General features: G+C 44.6%; 1 protein-coding gene across 1 annotated transcript in view; it reads left to right on the forward strand.

Moving 5' to 3' along the window:
• The window catches only part of LOC143767941 (uncharacterized), a 58,607-nt gene extending 37,278 nt beyond the window's left edge, over window positions 1-21,329 (forward strand). The window contains exon 7 of the mRNA XM_077256485.1: window positions 19,496-21,329. Within this exon, the coding sequence (XP_077112600.1) occupies window positions 19,496-21,276 (1,781 nt within the window). The 3' untranslated portion in view covers window positions 21,277-21,329. The remainder of the gene's footprint in view (window positions 1-19,495) is intronic.
• The last annotated feature ends 848 nt before the right edge of the window (window positions 21,330-22,177 follow it).

Raw genomic sequence — 22,177 nt, forward strand, 5'->3', positions numbered from 1 at the left:
AGAGGCCCTCCACAGAAAAGCCCCTCTTTTGAGACCACATCAAGAAACCAGGGTCCAAAATAAACAGTGGTTAACAGTGTCAGACATGTCAATATAGAGGTGGTGTCACTTAATAATGCAACTATTTTACAGCCTATGCAAATTCAAGGATCACCACCTTCCCTTTTAGAATCTCGAGGGGATTGACACAATAAACAGTAGGCATCTTAGGATAACTGGAAAGGTCTCACCCGCATTAATGTCACCAGGGGCATAACCTTCATCTGGATGCAGCGGTGGACCACTTCAAAAAACCCCTCCCGACGCGTTTCGCTTATGCTCTTCAGGGGATATAGTGGGGCCAGCATACTATTTCCATCATAGAGACACTGTAATAGTGTGTGGGCAGGCGAGAGTTGTCCGAACCTATACTCGCGCCCTGGAATCAAATGCCGCCATACCTCCGGTCATTACCATGTGTCACTGTGGATTCATACCTGCAAACAAGAGGATGCCAATTTAAGAGACAAAATAAGGCCCTAGAATTCTGATTGACTAACAATGTCTTTCTGTTTGACGGCAAATACTTCCACCAGCTCAGGGGCACTTCAATGGAGAGTCCATGTGCGCCTACGTATGCAAATTTTCTCTTGGGCTGGTGGGAGGAGAAAGTCCTGTTTAAAGATGCCTCTGCTGTTACAGAGGACATAGTGCAACCACAGTGCTATTATCTTTACGGTCATTTCGAGGGGCATGGAGATTGATTTTGGTAAATTTGTAGAGGGCCTAAACGTTAATGATCTAGGCCTATGATTCACCTTTGAGGCTAATAGATCGATGCTTGCGTTCCTTGATGTCCTTGTCCAGAGGGGTGAGGGTGGTGAATTCATCACGAAGACCTATCGTAAACCCACTGCCACTAATTCCCTTCTGAGGTGGCTGAGCTGTCACCCTAAGCCCCTGAAAAGGGGAATTCCAAAAGGACAATACCTTAGGATCTGTAGAAATTGCTCCAATCTGACAAATTTTTAATTACAGGCAGATGATTTAAGAGAGAGGTTTTGGGAGAGAGGGTACCCGAACAATGTGTTGAAAGAAGCATATAGATCATCCCTTACCAGAGATCGAAAGGATTTGCTTACACCTACACCTCCCAGCGAGGAAGAGAACATCTCTTTCTTTGTGATGAAATTTTCCAATGGAGCAGGGGAGATTAGGGATATCCTTCGACGCCACTGGCAAATACTCCGGATGGACATCAGGGATGCAGTTGGCCCTTTGCCACAGATTACTTTTCGTAAGGGAAGATCCCTAAAAAACAGGTTGGTCCGCAGCCATTTTTGCACCCCTAGAAATGAGACCTGGTTGGGCTCACAATCTGCAGGTTGTTATAGGTGTGGTAAATGTAAGGCATGTGGCTTCCTACAAAGCAGTAAAACATTCACAGGGGAATAATAAAGGTAGAACCTATTCGATTAGACAATTCATCAACTGCCATACAAGAGGGGTTGTGTACAAGGCCACATGCGAATGTGGCTTGGAATATGTAGGAAAAGCAAAATGAGAATTCTGTAGAAGGATTAGGGAACATGTACGTGACATTATCAATAAGAGGGATACATCTATATCCAATCATGTTAACAGATATCATCAGGGTAACCTGAAGAAGATCAAGGTTGTAGGTATTGACAGAATCAACCCCCCAAGTAGAGGTGGGGATTGGGATCAAATGATCTTGCAAATGGATTTTCTGGTTACAGATGGTACATCCAAAGGGTCTTAATGACCAACTTTCCTTCTTTTCTTTCCTATAGGTCAGTGGTACTTCAGAGATTGTAGAGAGGGACAGCCGTCGTCGAGTGGGGGTGCCACTGCGAAGGTCTAGGGTGCCAACCTCAGCGTTAGGTAGGGTGTAGGTATTCTAGTACGTACTAGGGTCATGTTAGGCCCACCTTCCCCTACTTGTCCTGACTTTTATTTTCCTATGCACGCACGGGCCCCTGAGGAGTCGGCCTGTGAAGCTTTGCCCTCATATACACTTGGTGGGGCGGTTCCCTTTAGTGAGGTCCACTTGGGGCCTGTCCTTGTGAGGACAGGAGTTACACAGGGGTAACAGGGTAGATATTGGACTCCTAGCCCTGCCTCTACTTTACAACCCCGGACCTCTTCTGCATTGCTTGGAAGTATACTAATGTCCGTCAGCTTTGGTGAGATCAGTCCAAAAATTTTTTTAATTTTGAGCACTGGTTCACTTGAGCACTTTTTATTTGTTTGTGTCTGATTTTGGGTGTACCATACTTTTAATCTTACCAGTAAAAGTTATGTTTTAATAGTGGATATCCTCCACAGCTGATTCTATTACAGTAGACCTGGGGACACAGTTTCTTCAACTTCCGGGTTAGACTTGCATTCCACACATTATACTTTCGGATTTTACATGCAGTCCAAAGAGCGGAAGTGATGCATGGTAATGACCGGAGGTATGGCGGCATTTGATTGCAGGGCGCGAGTATAAGTTTGGACAACTCTCGCCTGCCCACACACTATAACAGCGTCTCTATGATGGCAATAGTATGCTGGCCCCACTATATCCCCTGAAGAGCATAAGCGAAACACGTCGGGAGGGGTTTTTTGAAGTGGTCCACCGCTGCATCCAGATGAAGGTTATGTCCCTGGTGACATTAATGCGGGTGAGACCTTTCCAGTTATCCTAAGATGCCTATTGTTTATTGTGTCAATCCCCTCGAGATTCTAAGGGGGAAGGTGGTGATCCTTGAATTTGCATAGGCTGTAAAATAGTTGCATTATTAAGTGACACCACCTCTATATTGACATGTCTGACACTGTTAACCCCTGTTTATTTTGGACCCTGGTTTCTTGATGTGGTCTCAAAAGAGAGGCTTTTCTGTGAAGGGTCTCTGGCCCTAAGAGGATGTATAGGGTCCTCGGAGCAGTATAAGTTACACCCATTTGAAACGCATTATTATTTACACAGTAATGGGTGTCTGACCGTCCACATATGTGGAGATTGCACAGATTGAAGGTGATATAGCATTGTTAATCCCAATCTAATTTGATCCTTATAGTACATAGGCATACCCCATACTTTACTATTTTGTTTAAGGTTTGGTAAATATAAGGGGTGGTGTGGTTATCAAGGATCCAAGCACAGCAGATAGAGGGGTGCTATGATATATTTCCCCATCTGCGTATGATGCATCCCACAGTACTTTGTTGTTTGTCTTTCGCACCTTGCACTAATATTCATTTTGTTTGTTGTATATGATAGTTGCCGAATCCCGATTTTAATGTTTAACTAAAGGTTACTTTTTAATCCAAATCGCTATACATGTCATATTAGTTGGATTCCACCACTAGTTGATTGATTTGAATACAGATTAAACAACAACCACAAGACAGATTTCACCACGAGGTATAATTATCAGTATAATGGCACCGACCTGACACTGTCTGTAGTCACTGAGCACAATCCTGCTGACCGGTTTCCTTTAAGACATCTCCGCTCTGCACTTTTATACACAGTTCTCTTTAAATGTGTAATATTTCTTCTTGAAACTCATCTGACAGTAAATATTGGACTTACGATAGTTTAGATTGTGAAGTCACCGAGCCCCAAGCTCTATTTACCCCAGAGAGGTTTCACCACTAGCTACTCATTTATTACTGATGGAGACTGTTCAGTTTCAGCAGTTCAGTAGATGCTATTGTCTACAGTCACAGTTTTCGATTACAGTAGTGTCCTAAATCCTCTGATTTAACCTCTTCCTGCAGCCAGTTTTGTGTTCTTAATCAGGCCCCATTTTTACAATCTGACGTGTGTCTCTTTATGTGGAAATAACTTTGGAATTTTTCATAAAGGATAACAGAAAACAAATGGATCTTACAAATTATTTTCCAACTCCTCACAATACCCTACATGCGATTGTACACTACTCTCTGGGCACATGGCAGTGTTCAGGAGGGAAGGAGCACCATTTAGCTATTTGCAGATCTAGCTGGAATAGTTTGCAGACACAATGTGTTGGCAGCACTGTTCATGGTCAACTCGCAGCTCAAAATATCTCCACCATGAACATTCTTGGTCACTATCTTCTCTGCTTTCCATATCCCAAGGATTGCCTTGCTCATCGCCCTTTAACACCATTACATGGATCTGGACTTACACTGGGACCCCTAGGCTTGGACCATGGTGTTACCTGCTATTCTGTGGTAGTAGATGGCAAGAAGAATAGTCAGGTAGCTGGGTCAGAACCAGAAGGACAGAATACAGAATCAGATGACACAAGATTAGTCAGTAAACGGGCCACGGTCACAACAGGAAAGAAATACACAAGCCGCAAGCTGAGCACAGAGGACTGAACCAGAGGAGAACAACGCTGTTTCTGGCAGATTCTGGCCATGTGCTTTGAGCTTTAGTAGGGTGTGGTACTTTCCAATTGGCTGAAGTAGGGAGCAGATTACTCCAGCTGGACAGCAGGAACAGATCCCAGGGAGATTAGACACATCATATGCAGAAGCCCTATTATGACTAAATGACAGGAAACCAGAATAGTCGAAATCCCCATAAAGTGATTCCATTTTATAAATTAATTCACTGAGGGTTATAATCTATACATATGTGGTCAAAATTGTTGGTACTCCTCGTTTAATGGCAGAAAAGCCCAAAATGGTCACAGAAATAACTTGAATCTGACAAAAGTAAGAATAAATCAAAAACCTATGAAAATTATAAATGAAAGTCAGACATTGCTTTTCAACCATGCTTCCACAGAATTTTTAAAAAAATATAACTCATGAAATAGGCCTGGACAGAAATGATGGTACCCCTGAAAATAATGTGACAAAAGGGACATGTTAAATCGCGGTGTGTCCAGTAACTAGCATTACAGGTGTCTACAATCTTGATCTTAAGATCCATGGGACTGCAGCCAGTCTCCCAGGATGTGGCCGCAGGGGGAAAATTGATAACAAATCAAAGAGACAGATAATACGAATGGTAACAAAGAAGCCCAGAAAAACTTCTAAACAGATTAAAAATGAAATTCAAGCTCAAGGAACATCCATGTCAGATCGCACCATCCGCCGTTGTATGAGCTAAAGTGGACTTCATGGGAGACAACCAAGGAGGACACCGTTGTTGAAAAAAAAATCATAATAAAAAGCCAGACTGGAATTTGCCAAACTACATGTTGACAAGCCACAGAGCTTCTGGGAGAATATCCTATGGACAGATGAGACAAAAATTGAACTTTTTGGCAAGGCACATTCGCTCTATATTCACAGATGGAAAAATGAAGCATATCAAGAAAAGATCACTTTCCCTACTGTAAAACATGGAGGAGGCTCTGTTATGTTCTGGGGCTGCTTTGCTGCATCTGGCACAGGGTGTCTAGAATCTGTGCAGGGTACAATTAAATCTCAAGACTATCAAGGGATTCTAGAGAGAAATGTGCTTCCCAGTGTCAGAAAGCTTGGTCTCAGTCGCAGGTCATGGGTCTTGCTACAGGATAATGGCCCCAAACACACAGCTAAAAGCACCCAAGAATTGCTTAGAGGAAAACATTGGACAGTTCTGAAGTGGCCTTCTATGAGCCCTGACCTAAATCCTATTGAGCATCTTTGGAAAGAGCTGAAACATGCCGTCTGGAAAAGGTAACCTTTAGAGACGAGACAACTGGAGCAGTTTGCTCCCGAGGAGTCGGCCAAAATACCTGACAAGAGGTGCAGAAGTCTCATTGACAGTTACAGGAATCGTTTGATTGCAGTGATTGCCTCAAAAGGTTGTGCAGCAAAATATTAAGTTAAGGGTACCATCATTTCTGTCCAGGCCTATTTCATGAGTTTCATTTAATTTTTTTCATTCTGTGGAAGTATGGTTGAAAAGCAATGTCTGACTTTCATTTGTTCATTTTCATAGATTATTTATTTATTTATTATCACTTTTGTCAGATTCAAGTTATTTCTGTGACCATTGTGTGTTTTTCTGTCATTAAACGAGGGGTACCAACAATTTTGACCACATGTGTAGGAAGAATGAATATTTTGACTCCACAAGCACTTTCCGGAAATTAACACGCAGTGGATGTGTGGAGAGTGAAAATTACACATTCGTCATTTTATTACCAGCACATAGTGCCCAGATTGTGCTCCAGGAGACACACACCGCAAATTAAGTGGAGTCTTCTCACTGTATAATATTGCTAAATACAGGGATCCTAAATGTTGTTTGAGCACACTGCAAGACTCAGAAGTGAGAGCGGATTTTGCTGGATTGGGTAATAATAATATAATAATAATAATTTTTTATTTATATAGCGCCAACATATTCCACAGCGGTAATAGAAACTGTTACTTTTCAACAGCCTTTGAGCCACTAATAGTGTGGGAACTTATGTTTTTCCATTGACAGATGATGGACCTGAGTGGGGACTTGTTTTTTTTGTGAGATGAAAATTGGTATTTTCATCTACATAACATTGATTGGTTTCTTTTTATTTGATATTTGGGAGGCAGAATGAACAAACAGTTGAACACCGCCCACTACTTCTATTAGACTGTGAACAATCATTGTCTTGGTAAATAACACCATGTAACTAGAGATGAGCAGTGTTCGAGTCGAACTGTTCGCCAATTTCAAATTCAAGATGTTTTGGGCGTTGTTTGAGTCGTTCGAACTCGAACAATTTGCTTAAAATTCGTCTGTTCGAGTTTCTGTTCGATAATTGTTCATTCACCAAAAGCCTAACTTGATTTGCACATTAAAACTGTTTATCATTGTTAATAGACTGTTTTAGTGTATAGTGGGCGGGGGTGGGGTGGGGGATAGATCTGTGCTGAAATAATGCCAATCTCCATTTTTTTTTTCTTTCCCGCATTTACAGTGGGGCGGTGCAGTCTCTCAGCCTATCAGCAGTGCACACACACAGCAATGTGCATGTGATGCACACAAGCAAGGGCATGTGTCATTGGCTGTGTATGTCACATGTCCTTGCCCTATAAGAACCAGCCATTTGCCCCGTTGCCCCCATTTCCTCACTGCTGCAGCTTAGTGTTAGACGACACCGCTGCTGCTGTGGGCACTATACAGTCTAAAGGTACCGTCACACTAAACGATATCACTAGCGATCCGTGACGTTGCAGCGTCCTGGCTAGCGATATCGTTGTGTTTGACAGGCAGCAGCGATCTGGATCCCGCTGTGATATCGCTGGTCGTTGAATAAAGTTCAGAACTTTATTTGGTCGTCAGACCGGCGTGTATCGTCGTGTTTGACACCAAAAGCAACGATGCCAGCGATGTTTTACACTGGTAGCCAGGGTAAATATCGGGTTACTAAGCGCAGGGCGGCGCTTAGTAACCCGATGTTTACTCTGGTTACCAGTGTAAAATGTTAAAAAAAAGAAACAGTACATACTCACCTTCATGTCCCCCGCCGTCCGCTTCCCGCACTGACTGAGCCCCGGCCGTAAAGTGAAAGCACAGCACAGCGGTGACATCACCGCTCTGCTGTTAGGGCCGGCGCTCAGTCAGTGCAGGAAGCGGACGCCGGGGGACGCGAATGTGAGTATGTAGTGTTTTTTTTGTTTTTTTTACATTTTACACTGGTAACCAGGGTAAACATCGGGTTACTAAGCGCGGCCCTGCGCTTAGCAACCCGATGTTTACCCTGGTTACCCGGGGACTTCGGCATCGTTGGTCGCTGGAGAGCTGTCTGTGTGACAGCTCTCCAGCGACCAAACAGCGACGCTGCAGCGATCGGCATCGTTGTCTGTATTGCTGCAGCATCGCTTAGTGTGAAGGTACCTTAAGAGTGTTTTTTTTGGAGTGAATTTTCAGAGAGATAGGTTTGAGGAGTCGGGACTAATTGTAATCTCAGCCCTTTTCAGGGTAGGTTAAGAAGTTCATAGCACTTTTTGCCATGCAGGTCTGGCCCAGTGCTGTGCAAGTGTTTGTCACAGCATTTGGTGTAATCTAGCTCAGCCAATCCTTTTGGGCTAGTAGCATTGTCTGATAGTCATCTGAGTAGTCCGCCTGTGAAGCTACCTACACCGCCTGTGTATCTAAATTTTTACTGCCTCTAACCCAGTAAATAGTTTTGGGACTAGGAGCAGTGTCTGCACGTCAGTGGAGTAGCCTGCCTGTGAAGCTAACTACACGGCCTGTGTACCTAATTACTATTTTTTAACGGCATCTAGCCCAGGAAATCCTTTTGGGCCTAGTAGAATTTAGTGCTACTCAGCAGCGTACCCCACCCATGAAGCAAGCTACACTGCCTGTTTACCTAAGTACTATTTCCAGTCCACCACCTGACAGCACCATTGGAGGACATCCTTCTTACCCTCAGTGGGACAGGAACAACAAGCAATTAAAAGGACCCTCCCCACTCCACCCACCAGTGTTTTTCCTGTCCCACTGTGGATAGGAACGGCAAGTGTGTCCTCCGACGGTGCTGTGCAGATGGTGGGGATCGGGGGACCCAGCCTTTTCCCTTCCCCGCCACAAGATATCTGCGGCTGATACCTGCTATGGGGGGTCCCTCAGCCTCCCCAGTGAAGCGCTGCTCCTGGGGTCGGGTCCGCTTCCTCATTGGGGGCTCTCAGTCCGGGCGCCTGTCTGCCGGGGGTGAGTGCGGCGGCCGCTTCTAGCATGCGGCCGGCTCCAGCATGCGGCCGCAGCTTCTCCAGCGACCGCTTCCAGGCGGCCGCTTCCGGGTCCAGCGGCTGCGTCACTTCCGGTCGCGGCCCCCGTGGAAGATGGCGCCGGCCTCGGTGAGGGGCACAGCGCAGTCACCGCAGCGGCGGTAAGGAGGGCAGGATCAACCAGGTAAAACCTATATAAACTCACTAAAGGGGTCTGTATGCCGCCGGCCATCCTGACAAAGGAGCACTCGGCTATACGTTTAAGGTTATCTTCACTATAGAGGAGACTGCCAGACCTGAGGGGACTGACCAGCTTCAGGGGCACGTGAGTGGGCTATGTAAAAGCCATACCACAAAGCTCACCCCTCCCCCTGCTTCCCTACCTACGTACCCCACATGTATCTCTATTTATCCTAGGCAGAGCCTCCCATTCCCACAGCCGAAAGGAAAAAATCTGGGAAAAATAAATGCCCAATATGTGCCACTAAGTTTCCAGAAAATTGGCGGAAACCATTGTGCAAATCGTGCACATCCAAGATTGTGGGTGATGAGCAGACGGCGCTACTATCCAGTATGAGGACCATGATTCGGCAGGAGGTTCAGGCTTCTATCTCAAGCTTGAATCTTCCCCAGGCAACTCAGTCAGAACCGCAGACTTCACTGAAGAGGCCAAGGGAGTCTAGCCCCTCTTCCGAGGGAGAGGTTTCGGAAGATTCTGACCAGGAAGAAAGAGACGGATCATTGGGCAGAGGGAAGAGATATCTCTTCTCTGCAGCAGACACAGATGAGCTTCTTTATGCTGTGCGTAACACCATGCAGTTACAAGATACGCCAGAGGAGACCTCGATCCAGGACGAGATGTTTGGCGGATTACATGCCCAGGTCACAAAGGTTTTTCCTGTCAACAACCACATCCGTTCCATGATTCTGGAAGAATGGCAAGAAGCGGAGAAGCGACTAGTGGTTCCTAGGGATTTTAGACTCCGTTTACCCTATAATCCTGAGGACATTAAAGTGTGGGATGAAGTCCCCAAGATTGATGTTCCGCTAGCAAAAGTGGCAAAGAAGACCTCAATCCCATTTGAGGACTCCTCCGCATTAAAAGATCCTATGGATCGCAAAGCAGATGGTCTGCTCAGGAGAACTTGGGAGTCCTCCGCAGCAATCATACGGGCCAATATAGCGGCAACATCGGTAGCCAGGTCAGTGCATCTATGGATTGACGATTTGGAGGAACATCTCAAAGCCAAGACCTCCGGAGATGTTATTCTCAAATCCCTACCGTTGCTTAAGCTTGCAACAGGCTTTATGGCAGACGCTTCCGCTGAATCAGTACGCTTCGCAACCAGAAGCGAATCTTTGTCTAACGCAGCCAGAAGAGCCATCTGGCTTAAAACTTGGTCAGGGGATATCCAGTCAAAAAATAAATTGTGTGGAATCCCATTCTCAGGGAATAAAGTATTTGGGCCTATTCTAGATGACATTTTAGAAAAAGCCTCAGATAAAAAGGGGTTCCCTGAGAAAAACACAAAAGTACCAGCCCTTTCGTAGGTCCCGACATAGTCAGAGAACAGACTACAGGGGGAAAGGGAAGACTGGGAGGTGGTCTTATCTCAACGGTGGAAAGGGCAGAGACTCCATCTTCCCAAGTACAGGTACATCGAAGCCAAACAAATGACATCAAGGTGGGAGGTCGGTTTCCAAAAATTTCTAGGGGGTTGTCAGAAGGTGTCCCAGAATCCTTGGATTCTACAAGTGATTGCTCAGGGATAGAAACTAGAGTTCTCCAGCAGTCCCCCAGAAAGATTTGTGGTAACCCGACGCCTCCATGTGGACAAACATCCAGGAGTTGTTGGAATTAGAGGCGATGGATCCAGTTCCCATCTTAGAAAGAGGCAAAGGCCATTATTCCTTTTGTTTTCAATAAAGAAACCATCTGGGGACTCCCGGACGATCATAAATTTAAAACCGCTAAACAAATGGGTCCGGTACAAAAGATTCAGGATGGAATCTATAAAGTCCACGACGCCTCTTATAGACAGACATGGTGATGTGCACCCTAGACCTAAGCAATGCATACTATCATGTCCCGATACACGTCTCCTACCAAAAATTCCTGAGATTCGCCATAATGAACAAGGGGATAGTACATCACTTCCAGTTCAGATGTCTTCCCTTTGGGCTTGCTTCGGCGCCCAGGATTTTTACCAAGCTGATGTCAGAAGTTGTGGCCTATCTAAGAAACCAGAATGTGACCATAGTACCATATCTGGACGACTTTCTGATAATGGCAAAATCAGAGAAACTCCTCAGATTAGACTGCAACTTCACTCTTTCCATCCTACAGGAGCTGGAGTGGATTGTGAACTGGAAGAAATCCTGCCTGGTCCCAAATTCCAGAATAAAATTTTTGGGGGTGATGTTAGATTCCAATCTAAGAACATCTTTTTTACCAGAAGACAGACAAGAGGCCTTGATCAGGCACATTCATCAATTCAGAAGAAGTACCCCCTCCATAAGAGAGGCAATGAGGATACTCTGCTTCATGACAGCATGCATGCATACCCTGTGTGAAATGGAGCCAATTCCACTCGCGGGAGTTAGAGAGAAGTCCTGGGATCCTGGAACAGGAAACAGAGTTCCCTAGACAGGAAGATGGTTGTGTCTCCGTCTGTAAAGAAATCCCTAACCTGGTGGACCACACCAGAAAACCTGAGAGAGGGAGTTCCTTGGATACTCGATCCCTGTGTTACGGTTACCACAGACGCCAGTCAGTACGGATGTGGCGGTCATATAGGAAGAACATACTATCAGGGAGAATGGACTCCTCAGATTGCCGCAAGATCGTCAAATTTCAGGGAGCTGTATGCAATCTGGAAGGTGCTGTACCAGGCCCAGTCGCTGGTCTGGAACAAACACGTAAGGATACTGTCCGACAATGTCACAGCAGTGGCGTTCCTGAGACACCAAGGAGGTCCGATATTATCGCAGAAGAACAGTGCTCCACCGGGTGTAACAATCCAAAGAAATCTTTATTTAGCCATATAGTATCAACAGCAACGTTTCGACCATATGCTGGTCTTTTTCAAGCATGCTTGAAAAAGACCAGCATATGGTCGAAACGTTGCTGTTGATACTATATGGCTAAATAAAGATTTCTTTGGATTGTTACACCCGGTGGAGCGCTGTTCTTCTGCGATAATACTGAAGCTTTACCCAGGAGGGTTCCCTGGATATGGAACGGGCGCCCGAATGAGTGAGTGCTGTCAGCCACTTTTATACTTTGTTTACCAAGGAGGTCCGAAGCATCCACCACTGCAACACTTAGCAGACCAGATTTTCAGGTGGGCAGAAAAATCTGTCAAATCCATCTCGGCAGTTCACCTGGAAGGCGCCAAGAATCAGGTAGCAGATTTCTTGAGCAGAACGTCTCTACATCCCGGAGAATGGGAACTAAACCCAGAAGTGTTCAGCAGTCTGTGCCAGAAGTGGGGAACTCCTCAGGTGGACCTCTTTGCCACCAGGTCAAACACAAAGACCAGAGCATTTTTTTCGTTCAATCCTTTCGACGGAGCCCCCGCAGTAGATGCCTTGTCTCAGTACTGGGGAGAAGGTCTCCTGTACACATTTCCGCCTCTTCCTCTGATACCGAAGACAGGAAGATACGAGACGAAGGAGCAACCGTAATCCTGGTGGTTCCTATTTGGCCAAAAAGAAGCTGGTTTTCTCTGCTATCCAGAATGTAAACAGAGAAACCAGTCTTATTACCGAACAGGCAGGACCTTCTACTTCAGGGTCCGGTGTTCCACAAGAACCCAGACTCTCTTCACCTATCTGCTTGGATCCTGAACGGCAAACCTTAAGATCCAGAGGCCTGTCAGAAGATGTCATTACCACACTCCAGGCAAGCAGAAAGCCGGTGACTTTGGCGATTTACAACAAGATCTGGAAGCGGTATTCTTCCTTTTTGGGAGGGGGTCCTGTGGATACTTCGAAACCAGACATTCCCAGAATCCTCGATTTCCTGCAACTCTGATTTGACAAGGGCCTTCGGCCTAGTACTCTAAAAGTACAGATTGCAGCACTTAGTGTCTTTTTTAATACATCGCTAGCCTGCCATCCCTGGATAGCAAGATTTTCCAGGGCCACGCAGAGAATGAGGCCACTTGTGAGGAAATCAACTCCTCCTTGGGACCAAAACCTGGTTCTTAACACTTTGTGTAAAACCCCGTACTTGTTGTCAGAAGATATGAACATAGCCAATCTCTCGTTTAAGACTGCCTTCCTAATTGCCATCACGTCAACTAAAAGGCTGGGGGAGATGCAGGCTCTTTCCATCCAGAACCCATATCTTCAGGTCTTTCACGACAGAATAGTCTTTAAACTTAACCCAGCTTTCCTCCCCAAGGTAGTATCCTCTACCAATGTAAATCAGGAGGTAATCCTTCCTTCATTCTGCCAACACCCTAGAAATGCAAAAGAAGGGGTCTACCATAACCTTGACGTTAGGGAGACTGTTCTAAAATACCTGGGGGCGACGGAAAGTTGGAGACAGGACACTAACTTGTTTATACAGTACGGTGGTCCAAATAGGGGTTGTAAAGCAGCAAAATCAACCATTGCTAGGTGGATTAAAAACATGATTGGCCTAGCATATACAGACCAAGTGAAAGATCCCCCGGATACTCTTAGGGCCCATTCAACACGAGCTATCTCTACATCATGGGCAGAGAAGGGGGGAGCCTCAGCTGAGCAAATCTGTAGGGCGGCGACTTGGACTAGTCTTTCTACCTTTGCTAGACACTATAAATTAGATGTCGTATCAGACCAGTTAGCTTTTGGTAGAAAAGTATTACATGCAGTAGTCCCACCCTAGTTAAATATCCTTTGTTATTTCTCTAATGGTGCTGTCAGGTGGGGAACTGGAAAACGGTAATTAGTTCTTACCGGTAATTGTATTTCCAGGAATCCACCTGACAGCACTACTAGTTCCCTCCCTCTGCAAGCTTATACTACTGACTAATGTGATGTAACATTGGTGTATAATTGTTAATAAACTCTCTTTTTGCATCCATCCAGATGTGGTACTTAGAAAATCACTGGTGGGTGGAGTGGGGAGGGTCCTTTTAACCGCTTGTTGTTCCTGTCCCACTGAGGGTAAGAAGGACGTCCTCCAATGGTGCTGTCAGGTGGATTCCTGGAAATACAATTAAGAACTAATTACCGTTTTTTTAACGGCATCTAGCCAGGAAATCCTTTTGGGCCTAGTAGAATTCGGTGCTACTCAGCAGCGTACCCCACCCATGAAGCAAGCTACCCCGCCTGTAGATTTAATTACTAATTTTTAACTGCATCTAGCCCAGGAAATCGTTTTGTACCTAATAGCATTTTGTGCTACTCAGCAAAGTACCCCACCCATGAAGCAACCAACACCGCCTGTTGATCTAATTACTAATTTTAAACTGCATCTAGCCCAGGAAATCATTTTGTACCTAATAGCATTTTGTGCTACTCAGCAGAGTACCACACCCATGAAGCAAGCTAGACCGACCGGTTTACCTAAGTACTATTTTTTAATGGCATCTAGCCCAGGAAATCCTTTTGGGCCTAGTAGAATTTGGTGCTACTCAGCAGCGTACCCCACCCATGAAGCATGCTACACCATCTGTTTGCCTAAGTACTATTTTGTAACGTCATCTAGCCCAGGAAATCCTTTTGGGCCTAGTAGAATTTGGTGCTACTCAGCAGCGTACTTCACCCATGAAGCAAGCTACACCCCCTGTTTACCTAAGTACTATTTTGTAATGGCATCTAGCCCAGGAAATCCTTTTGGGCCTAGAAGAATTTAGTGCTACTCAGCAGCGTACCCCACACATGAAGCAAGCTACACCGCCTTCTTCCTTTCTCAATCTAACCCCTCAGCTCTGGGGTGTCCACTCTCCCTCCAGCTCTCTCCTCACAGGTGGACTACCACATGTATTCACACTGTGGCGAATCTTTTGGGCCCAGGCATAAGAAGTCGTCGAGGTAATGGATAATATGTGCCGCCTTACAAACGTCCATGACGACTCATTCGAGGAAGCAACTAAACGCCTCAAATAGTGAGCAGGATATGCAGCACCCCATGGGCAAACAGCGATTTGTGTAGTATGCTCCTTCACAGAACCAGCCCAGTGGGAGGACACTATTCGGAGGCACAGGTAGTAACCGGAACGCCCCCTCAATGTCTGGTTTGGCCATTAGGGTGCCCCTTCCCAACTTCTTGACCCGCCTGATTGCCTCATCAAAGGAGGTACAGTACATAGTACTGTACTTGGTTCCTCGTCGATGTTGTCGTTTACTGACCTGCCCCTTGGATATGACAAATGGTGGATTAGTCTGAATGTATTGGGTTCCTTTTTTGGCACAACTCCAAACGGGGGTACCACTACGTCTTCTAAGGAAAGTATTCTGAATGGACCCGCCGCCATTCTACCAAAAGATATTTATTTTTTAATTTTTTTTGTCACGACGTCTGGGTGTTGGTAGGGTGATTTTAGATTTTTACTCCAGCCTTTCTTGATTTTAGAAGGGCATGACATGCCTATATCTGTGTCTCCTCCTCCTTTTACTCCTCCACCTCTTTTCTTTTTGCATGATAATATGTAGTTGTGACTTTTCCATGTATGTGTGGTCTTCTGAGCAGTTTTTTCAGCTTTTGGACACCTTTAAGGTGTTTTCTATGTGTTTGTATGTGTTTGTGTTTGCCTACCATTAGTTTCAATGGGGTTCGATGGTGTTTGTCGAACGCTCGACGAACATTGGTCGAACACGTCCTAGTTCGACGAACCGAACCGAGCTCAAACACTAGGGAGGTGGCTCAACACTACATGTAACACAATTTTTGTTCCTGGCTTCCAAGTGTAATAGTTCAACTGCTTACGTTTAAAGACTATGGAAAAACAACTACATTCAGCACAAACTTTGATCTTATGACCACAGCCCAGAAAAATGTCATATTTATTTTGACACAACAAGGAAATCGTTATATTTTCGTTCACCCGGTCTGATAAAAGACAACATCTGCATGGTGAATAGACAAAGAAAGTCAAAAATCTCTCAAAAAGGTTCAGAAATGAGTAGGTGTTCTAGATTTGCGAGTGTACTTCAAATCGCTTTCTCGAAGAAGCCCCCAAATGTAGTCCCCCGTCATGAGGAGAACATAATTTTATCTCTATACAAGTCTAGTGCGACCACACTTAGAATACTGTGTACAGTTCTGGTCTCCGGTGTATAAGAAAGACATAGCTGAACTAGAGCGGGTGCAGAGAAGAGCGACCAAGGTTATTGGAGGACTGGGGGGTCTGCAATACCAAGATAGGTTATTACACTTGGGGCTATTTAGTTTGGAAAAACGAAGGCTAAGGGGTGATCTTATGTTAATGTATAAATATATGAGGGGACAGTACAAAGACCTTTCTGATGATCTTTTTAATCATAGACCTGAGACAGGGACAAGGGGGCATCCTCTACATCTGGAGGAAAGAAGGTTTAAGCATAATTACAGACGCGGATTCTTTACTGTAAGAGCAGTGAGACTATGGAACTCTGCCGTATGATGTTATAATGAGTGATTCATTACTTAAATTTAAGAGGCGACTGGATGCCTTTCTTGAAAAGTATAATGTTACAGGGTATATATACTAGATTCCTTGTTGGGATGCTGATTCAGGGAACTAGTCTGATTGCCGTATGTGGAGTCGGGAAGGAATTTTTTTCTCCAGTGTGGAGCTTACTCTTTGCCACATTGGTTATTTTGCCTTCCTCTGGATCAACATGTTAGGGCATGTTAGGTTAGGCTATGGGTTGAACTAGATGGACTTAAAGTTTTCCTTCAACCTTAATAACTGTTACTATGTTGGGTTGAACTAGATGGACTTAAAGTTTTCCTTCAACCTTAATAACTGTTACTATGTTTTCGTTATACTGTCCTTGGTAACGACCTTCAAAGTCCAATATATCTTGATGAAAGCGCTCGCCTTGCTCCTCTGAGTTCTGATGTTCTTGAACTTGTCAAGATGAGTGTCAAGGATATGGACTTTGAGAGACATTCTGCATCCCATTATGGCGTAATTATTTATGAGAGTCTGAACCAACTGCACATAGTTTTCAGTATTTTTAAAAACCCAGGAAGCCATGAACCACTGCAACGAAACTGTTCCATAATCTTTTCTCCGTCCTGTTCAGCAGCTTGGTGAACTCGTCACATTCTTTGATCTTCTGAATTTGCGGTCCGACGAAGATACCAGCCTTGACCTTTGCCTCGGACAGCTTTGGAAAGAGACCTTGGAGGTACTTGAAAGCTGCTGACTCCTTGTCAAGAGCTGTGACCAATTGCTTGATGAGGCCTAACTTGATGTGCAGTGGTGGCATCAGCACCTTTAGAGGTTCTATCAGCAGCTCCCACTTGACGTTGCTCTTCCCCACAGAGAACTCGGTCCGCTGTGGCCAGTCCTTTCTGTGATGGTGTGCCTTAGTGCCATGGCTGTCCCAGAGGCAAAGGAAATTTTGTGAAACCGCTTTGAAGGCCCATCAGGAACTACACCATTTTGAAGTCTCCGATGACCTCCCATCTATAGTCATCTTACTTCAAGGCACTCAGCAACATCTTGACACCGGTGTAGTCCTCTTTGAGATACAGAGTGAGCTATAGGGAGAGACGGGTAGTTGTTTCCGGCTTTGAGGCTCTGAGTTGAACTGTCTATAAATAGGAGCCTTTCACTCGGGTTACAGGTGATACCTATATCCTTAAAAAGACCGGCCACATTGTTGCGCAACCCATCTTCTCAACAGAAGAAGTTGGAAAATGTTTGACGCTTTCTCTGATCTGTGGCTTGCATGCTTTCATCCAACAAGTTCCACCGATTGAGCTTGGATGTCAGAAGCTCAGCATTAGACTTGGTAAGACGAAGGTGTATGATTAGATCGTTGACGTCTTTTTGGTTAGGAAAGTATAGCCTTCTCTCCTCAGCCGCATCTGTGAAAATGTAATCTTGACCTCCAATATCTCCCTCGCTGTCCGACTTGCTGCTTTTTCCGGAAGATGGCTGATCCCTCTTCATGGGAGTTGAAACAGACATCTCGGGGCAGTGTTGTACTGGGACAATGGAAGAAGGAATGTCTGGATACTATTTGAGGCGTGTTCTTGCCTGTGTGACGTTTGGCAGGATCCACCATGCAGAAGTAGCAGTTGCTTGAGTGGATGGTCTGTTGCTTCCAAATTCGCGGGATAGCAAACTTCATGGCTCTTTTCTCCCTTGTACCAACCTGTAACATAGCAGATATAATTAATTATGTCAATTTAATACCATGAAATTTTACACATTATTTAATACTTATTTTACTATAGTGCATTGACATATGTGAAAATTTTGTCAATTGCAAATCCTTAAACTGTAGTAGATCTAAATAATTGAAATTCTACAAAATAAAGCACTGCCATCTAAATGAGCAGCAATTATTCACCTTACCTTCAAGAGTTTTCTTGCAATATTCGCATGTGAAATGAGGTGCCCAGGACTTGTCTTGATCCCCGACAGGCATGCCGAATGATGCCTTGTAGGCCTCGCACATCTCACAACATGCTTTCATAGAATACTTTCTCACTCTTGTCTTTATAAAGTGTCCAAACACATAGCAAAATGCATCTGCTGGGCGCAAACAACCTCTTGATGCCATCTAAAAAAAAAATAATTGTTCTTAAAGGGAATCTGTCACCCCAAAATTGGCCTATAACCTAAGGCCACCTGCATCAGGGGCTTATCTACAGCATTCTGTAATGCTGTAGATAAGCCCCCGATGTATCCTGAAAGATAAGAAAAACAGGTTATATTATACTCACACAGGGGCGGTCCCGCTGCGGTCTGGGTCTGATGGGTGTCGCGATCTGGGTCCGGCGCCTCCCATCTTCATACGATGTCGTCCTCTTCTTGTCTTCCTGCCACGGCTCCTGCACAGGCGTACTTTGTCTGCCCTGTTGAGGGCAGAGCAAAGTACTGCAGTGCGCAGGCGCCAGGTAAGGTGAGAGAGGCCCGGCGCCTGCGCACTGCAGTACTTTGCGCAGGAGCCACGGCAGGAAGACAAGAAGAGGATGTCATCGCATGAAGATAGGAGGCCCGGACCGCGACTCCCATCAGACCCGAACCACAGCGGGACGGCCCCTGGGTGAGTATAATATAACTTGTCTTTCTTATCTTTCAGGATACATCGGGGGCTTATTTACAGCATTACAAAATGCATTACAGAATGCTGTAGATAAGCCCCTGATGTCAGTGGCCTTAGTTTATAGGCCAATTTTGGGGTGACAGACTCCCTTTAACTACGATTCTTTATTCTCTTACTCAGCAATAACATAAACGGAAATGTTGGCTCGAGTCATCTGTGCTTTTATACTTGTATGACTACTATTGAACAGTCCGAGAGTGTTCTAGAAAGCTCTAAAAGTTTCTTGAAACTTCTTGATAATTCTGAAAAATTGTAGAAACTTCGGCACAATTCTAGCAGTTCAAGAATATTCTAGAAGACTACTCAGTATTGAATATGAATCAAGATTTTTACCGAAAACAGACAAATTTAAAAATGTAATTGTCCTGATCACAGAAACAAAGTTTGGGTGGAACAACAACGATTTTCTATTTGTTCTAGGCATAACGGGTTAGGAAAACACACTTTCTACCCAGGAAAAAAAAATTATTACATAATGTAATTAAAGTTTTTTACATAGCTTGCCATTTTTATGGACAGTTTAAGTAGAAATGTTCAAAAATATAAAACTCAAGGATATTTTATTAAAAAATAATAATTGTTTTTTTTATCTTAGCACATGACTGTACCAGAAGATTAGAGGGACAGCTGACCTCTTCAATTTTTAAATCTGATGATCTTCAGATCGTACAAGATTCAACTGAAATGAATGCCATTCCTCCAGATATATCATCATCCATTCACAGCAAAGATCTATCATCTGATCCTATGAAACAGGTCCCATCTTCTGATTCATTACTGACTACTAAGGAGAATCGAAGTCACAAAAGAGGCATTAATAAACAAACTGCTCCTAAAGCAAAAAAGTCATTTTCATGTTCAGAATGTGGGAAAAGTTTTAACAAGAAATCATATTTGGTTAGGCACCATAGAACTCACACGGGGAAGAAGCCTTTTTCCTGTTCAGAATGTGGGAAATGTTTTACCTTGAAAGGGAGTCTTGTTACACACCAAAGAACCCACACAGGAGAGAAGCCTTTTTCATGTTCAGAATGTGGGAAAAGTTTTAACAAGAAATCATATTTGGTTATGCACCATAGAACTCACACGGGGAAGAAGCCTTTTTCCTGTTCAGAATGTGGGAAATGTTTTACCTTGAAAGGGAGTCTTGTTAAACACCAAAGAACCCACACAGGAGAGAAGCCTTTTCCCTGTTCAGAATGTGGGAAATGTTTTACCTTTAAACAACATCTTGTTACACACCAAAGAACCCACACAGGAGAGAAGCCTTTTTCATGTTCAGAATGTGGGAAATGTTTTAACCACAAATCACATTTTGTTACACACCAAAGAACCCACACAGGAGAGAAGCCTTTTTCATGTTCAGAATGTGGGAAATGTTTTACCTTTAAAGAAAATCTTGTTACACACCAAAGAACCCACACAGGAGAGAAGCCTTTTTCATGTTCAGAATGTGGGAAATGTTTTAACCACAAATCACATTTTGTTACACACCATAAAACTCACACAGGAGAGAAGCCTTTTTCATGTTCAGAATGTGGGAAATGTTTTACCCAGAAATCAGTTTTGGTTAATCACCAGAGAACTCACACAGGGGAGAAGCCTTTTTCATGTTCAGAATGTGGGAAATGTTTTCACCAGAGAGGGAATCTTGTTAGTCACAAGAGAAATCACACTGGGGGGAAGCCTTTTTCCTGTTCAGAATGTGGGAAATGTTTTACCTGCAAAGGGAATCTTGTTAAACACCAAATAACTCACACAGGGAAGAAGCCTTTTCCCTGTTCAGAATGTGGGAAATGTTTTACCCAGAAATCAGTTTTGGTTAATCACCAGAGAAATCACACTGGGGAGAAGCCTTTTTCCTGTTCAGAATGTGGGAAATGTTTTACCTGCAAAGGGAATCTTGTTAAACACCAAATAACTCACACAGGGAAGAAGCCTTTTCCCTGTTCAGAATGTGGGAAATGTTTTAACCAGAAATGTAATCTTGTTAAACACCAGAGAACTCACACAGGGGAGAAGCCTTTTTCCTGTTCAGAATGTGGGAAATGTTTTACCTTTAAACAACATCTTGTTACACACCAAAGAACCCACACAGGAGAGAAGCCTTTTTCATGTTCAGAATGTGGGAAATGTTTTAGCCACAAATCAGATTTTGTTAGACACCAAAGAACCCACACAGGAGAGAAGCCTTTTTCATGTTCAGAATGTGGGAAATGTTTTAACCAGAAATTTAATCTTGTTAAACACCAGAGAACTCACACAGGGGAGAAGCCTTTTTCCTGTTCAGAATGTGGGAAATGTTTTAAATGGAAAGCTCTTCTTGTTAGACATCAGAGCAGTCACACAGAGGAGAAGCCTCTTTCATTTTCTTAATGTGGGAAATATTTTACTTGGAAATCAACTGTTAATAAACATCAGAGACGTCACATAGGGGAGAAGCCTTTTTAATGTTGGAATAGCTTTAACCAAAATTGAATCTTCTTAAATGGGTTGTCTATTGTCATTCCTCATGTTTGCTGACAAAAGGATAAAACTAAACTTTATTAACTCCAAATGTAAAACTATACCCATAATTGACCCCCTGAAGGTTAGTCAATAGGTGTCTAATAGTAAAAACATGTACCCCGCAGTTCAGTATATAGGGTGAGGTGACGTATACTCACTCTCCAAGCCTCTCATTATTCGATCGTCCATGACAGCACCACCAGAGAGAGGGGATCCGCCCTTCAGGAACAGGAAACCTACAGATACATAAGGGCGGCACCTCTACCATGCATCAGTTGGTTTCCTGTTCCTGGAGGACAGGATGCCTTACAGATCAGTCATCGTTACATTCAGGATTCCCAGGCCAGCTCACCGACCCAGGTAGCGAGGGGGTCTCCATGAGAGTGTGTGGAGCAGAGTCCGGTGGATGAACGTTTCCAGAAGCCAGCACCGGTAGGTATTCCCCCCCCCCCCCCCCACCCCCCCCACCCCCCCCGGGTCCAGCCTGGTGTCATTGTGTACTGCAGTCCGACCTGTCATCATGTCCCGGTCGGCATGGCATGGTGGCATGTGTGTGGGGGGGGTCATGCCGGTCCCGGCCTGGCGCTGCGCCGCTGTTCCCCTGCGCGTCCTCATGTGTTCCTCTGAGCACCGGAAGTGACGGGGCCGGGCTGGAAGTCAGATGCCGTCCGGCTTCTCACTGTGAGCGCCTCTATGTCGCGGCAGCATGGGGCGGATGCAGCAGCTGGGATAGCGGGTGAGCAGTGGGGGAGGATGGGGGGCGTCCTCT

Source organism: Ranitomeya variabilis, chromosome 4, assembly GCF_051348905.1.
Source record: "Ranitomeya variabilis isolate aRanVar5 chromosome 4, aRanVar5.hap1, whole genome shotgun sequence".
NCBI lineage: Eukaryota > Metazoa > Chordata > Amphibia > Anura > Dendrobatidae > Ranitomeya > Ranitomeya variabilis.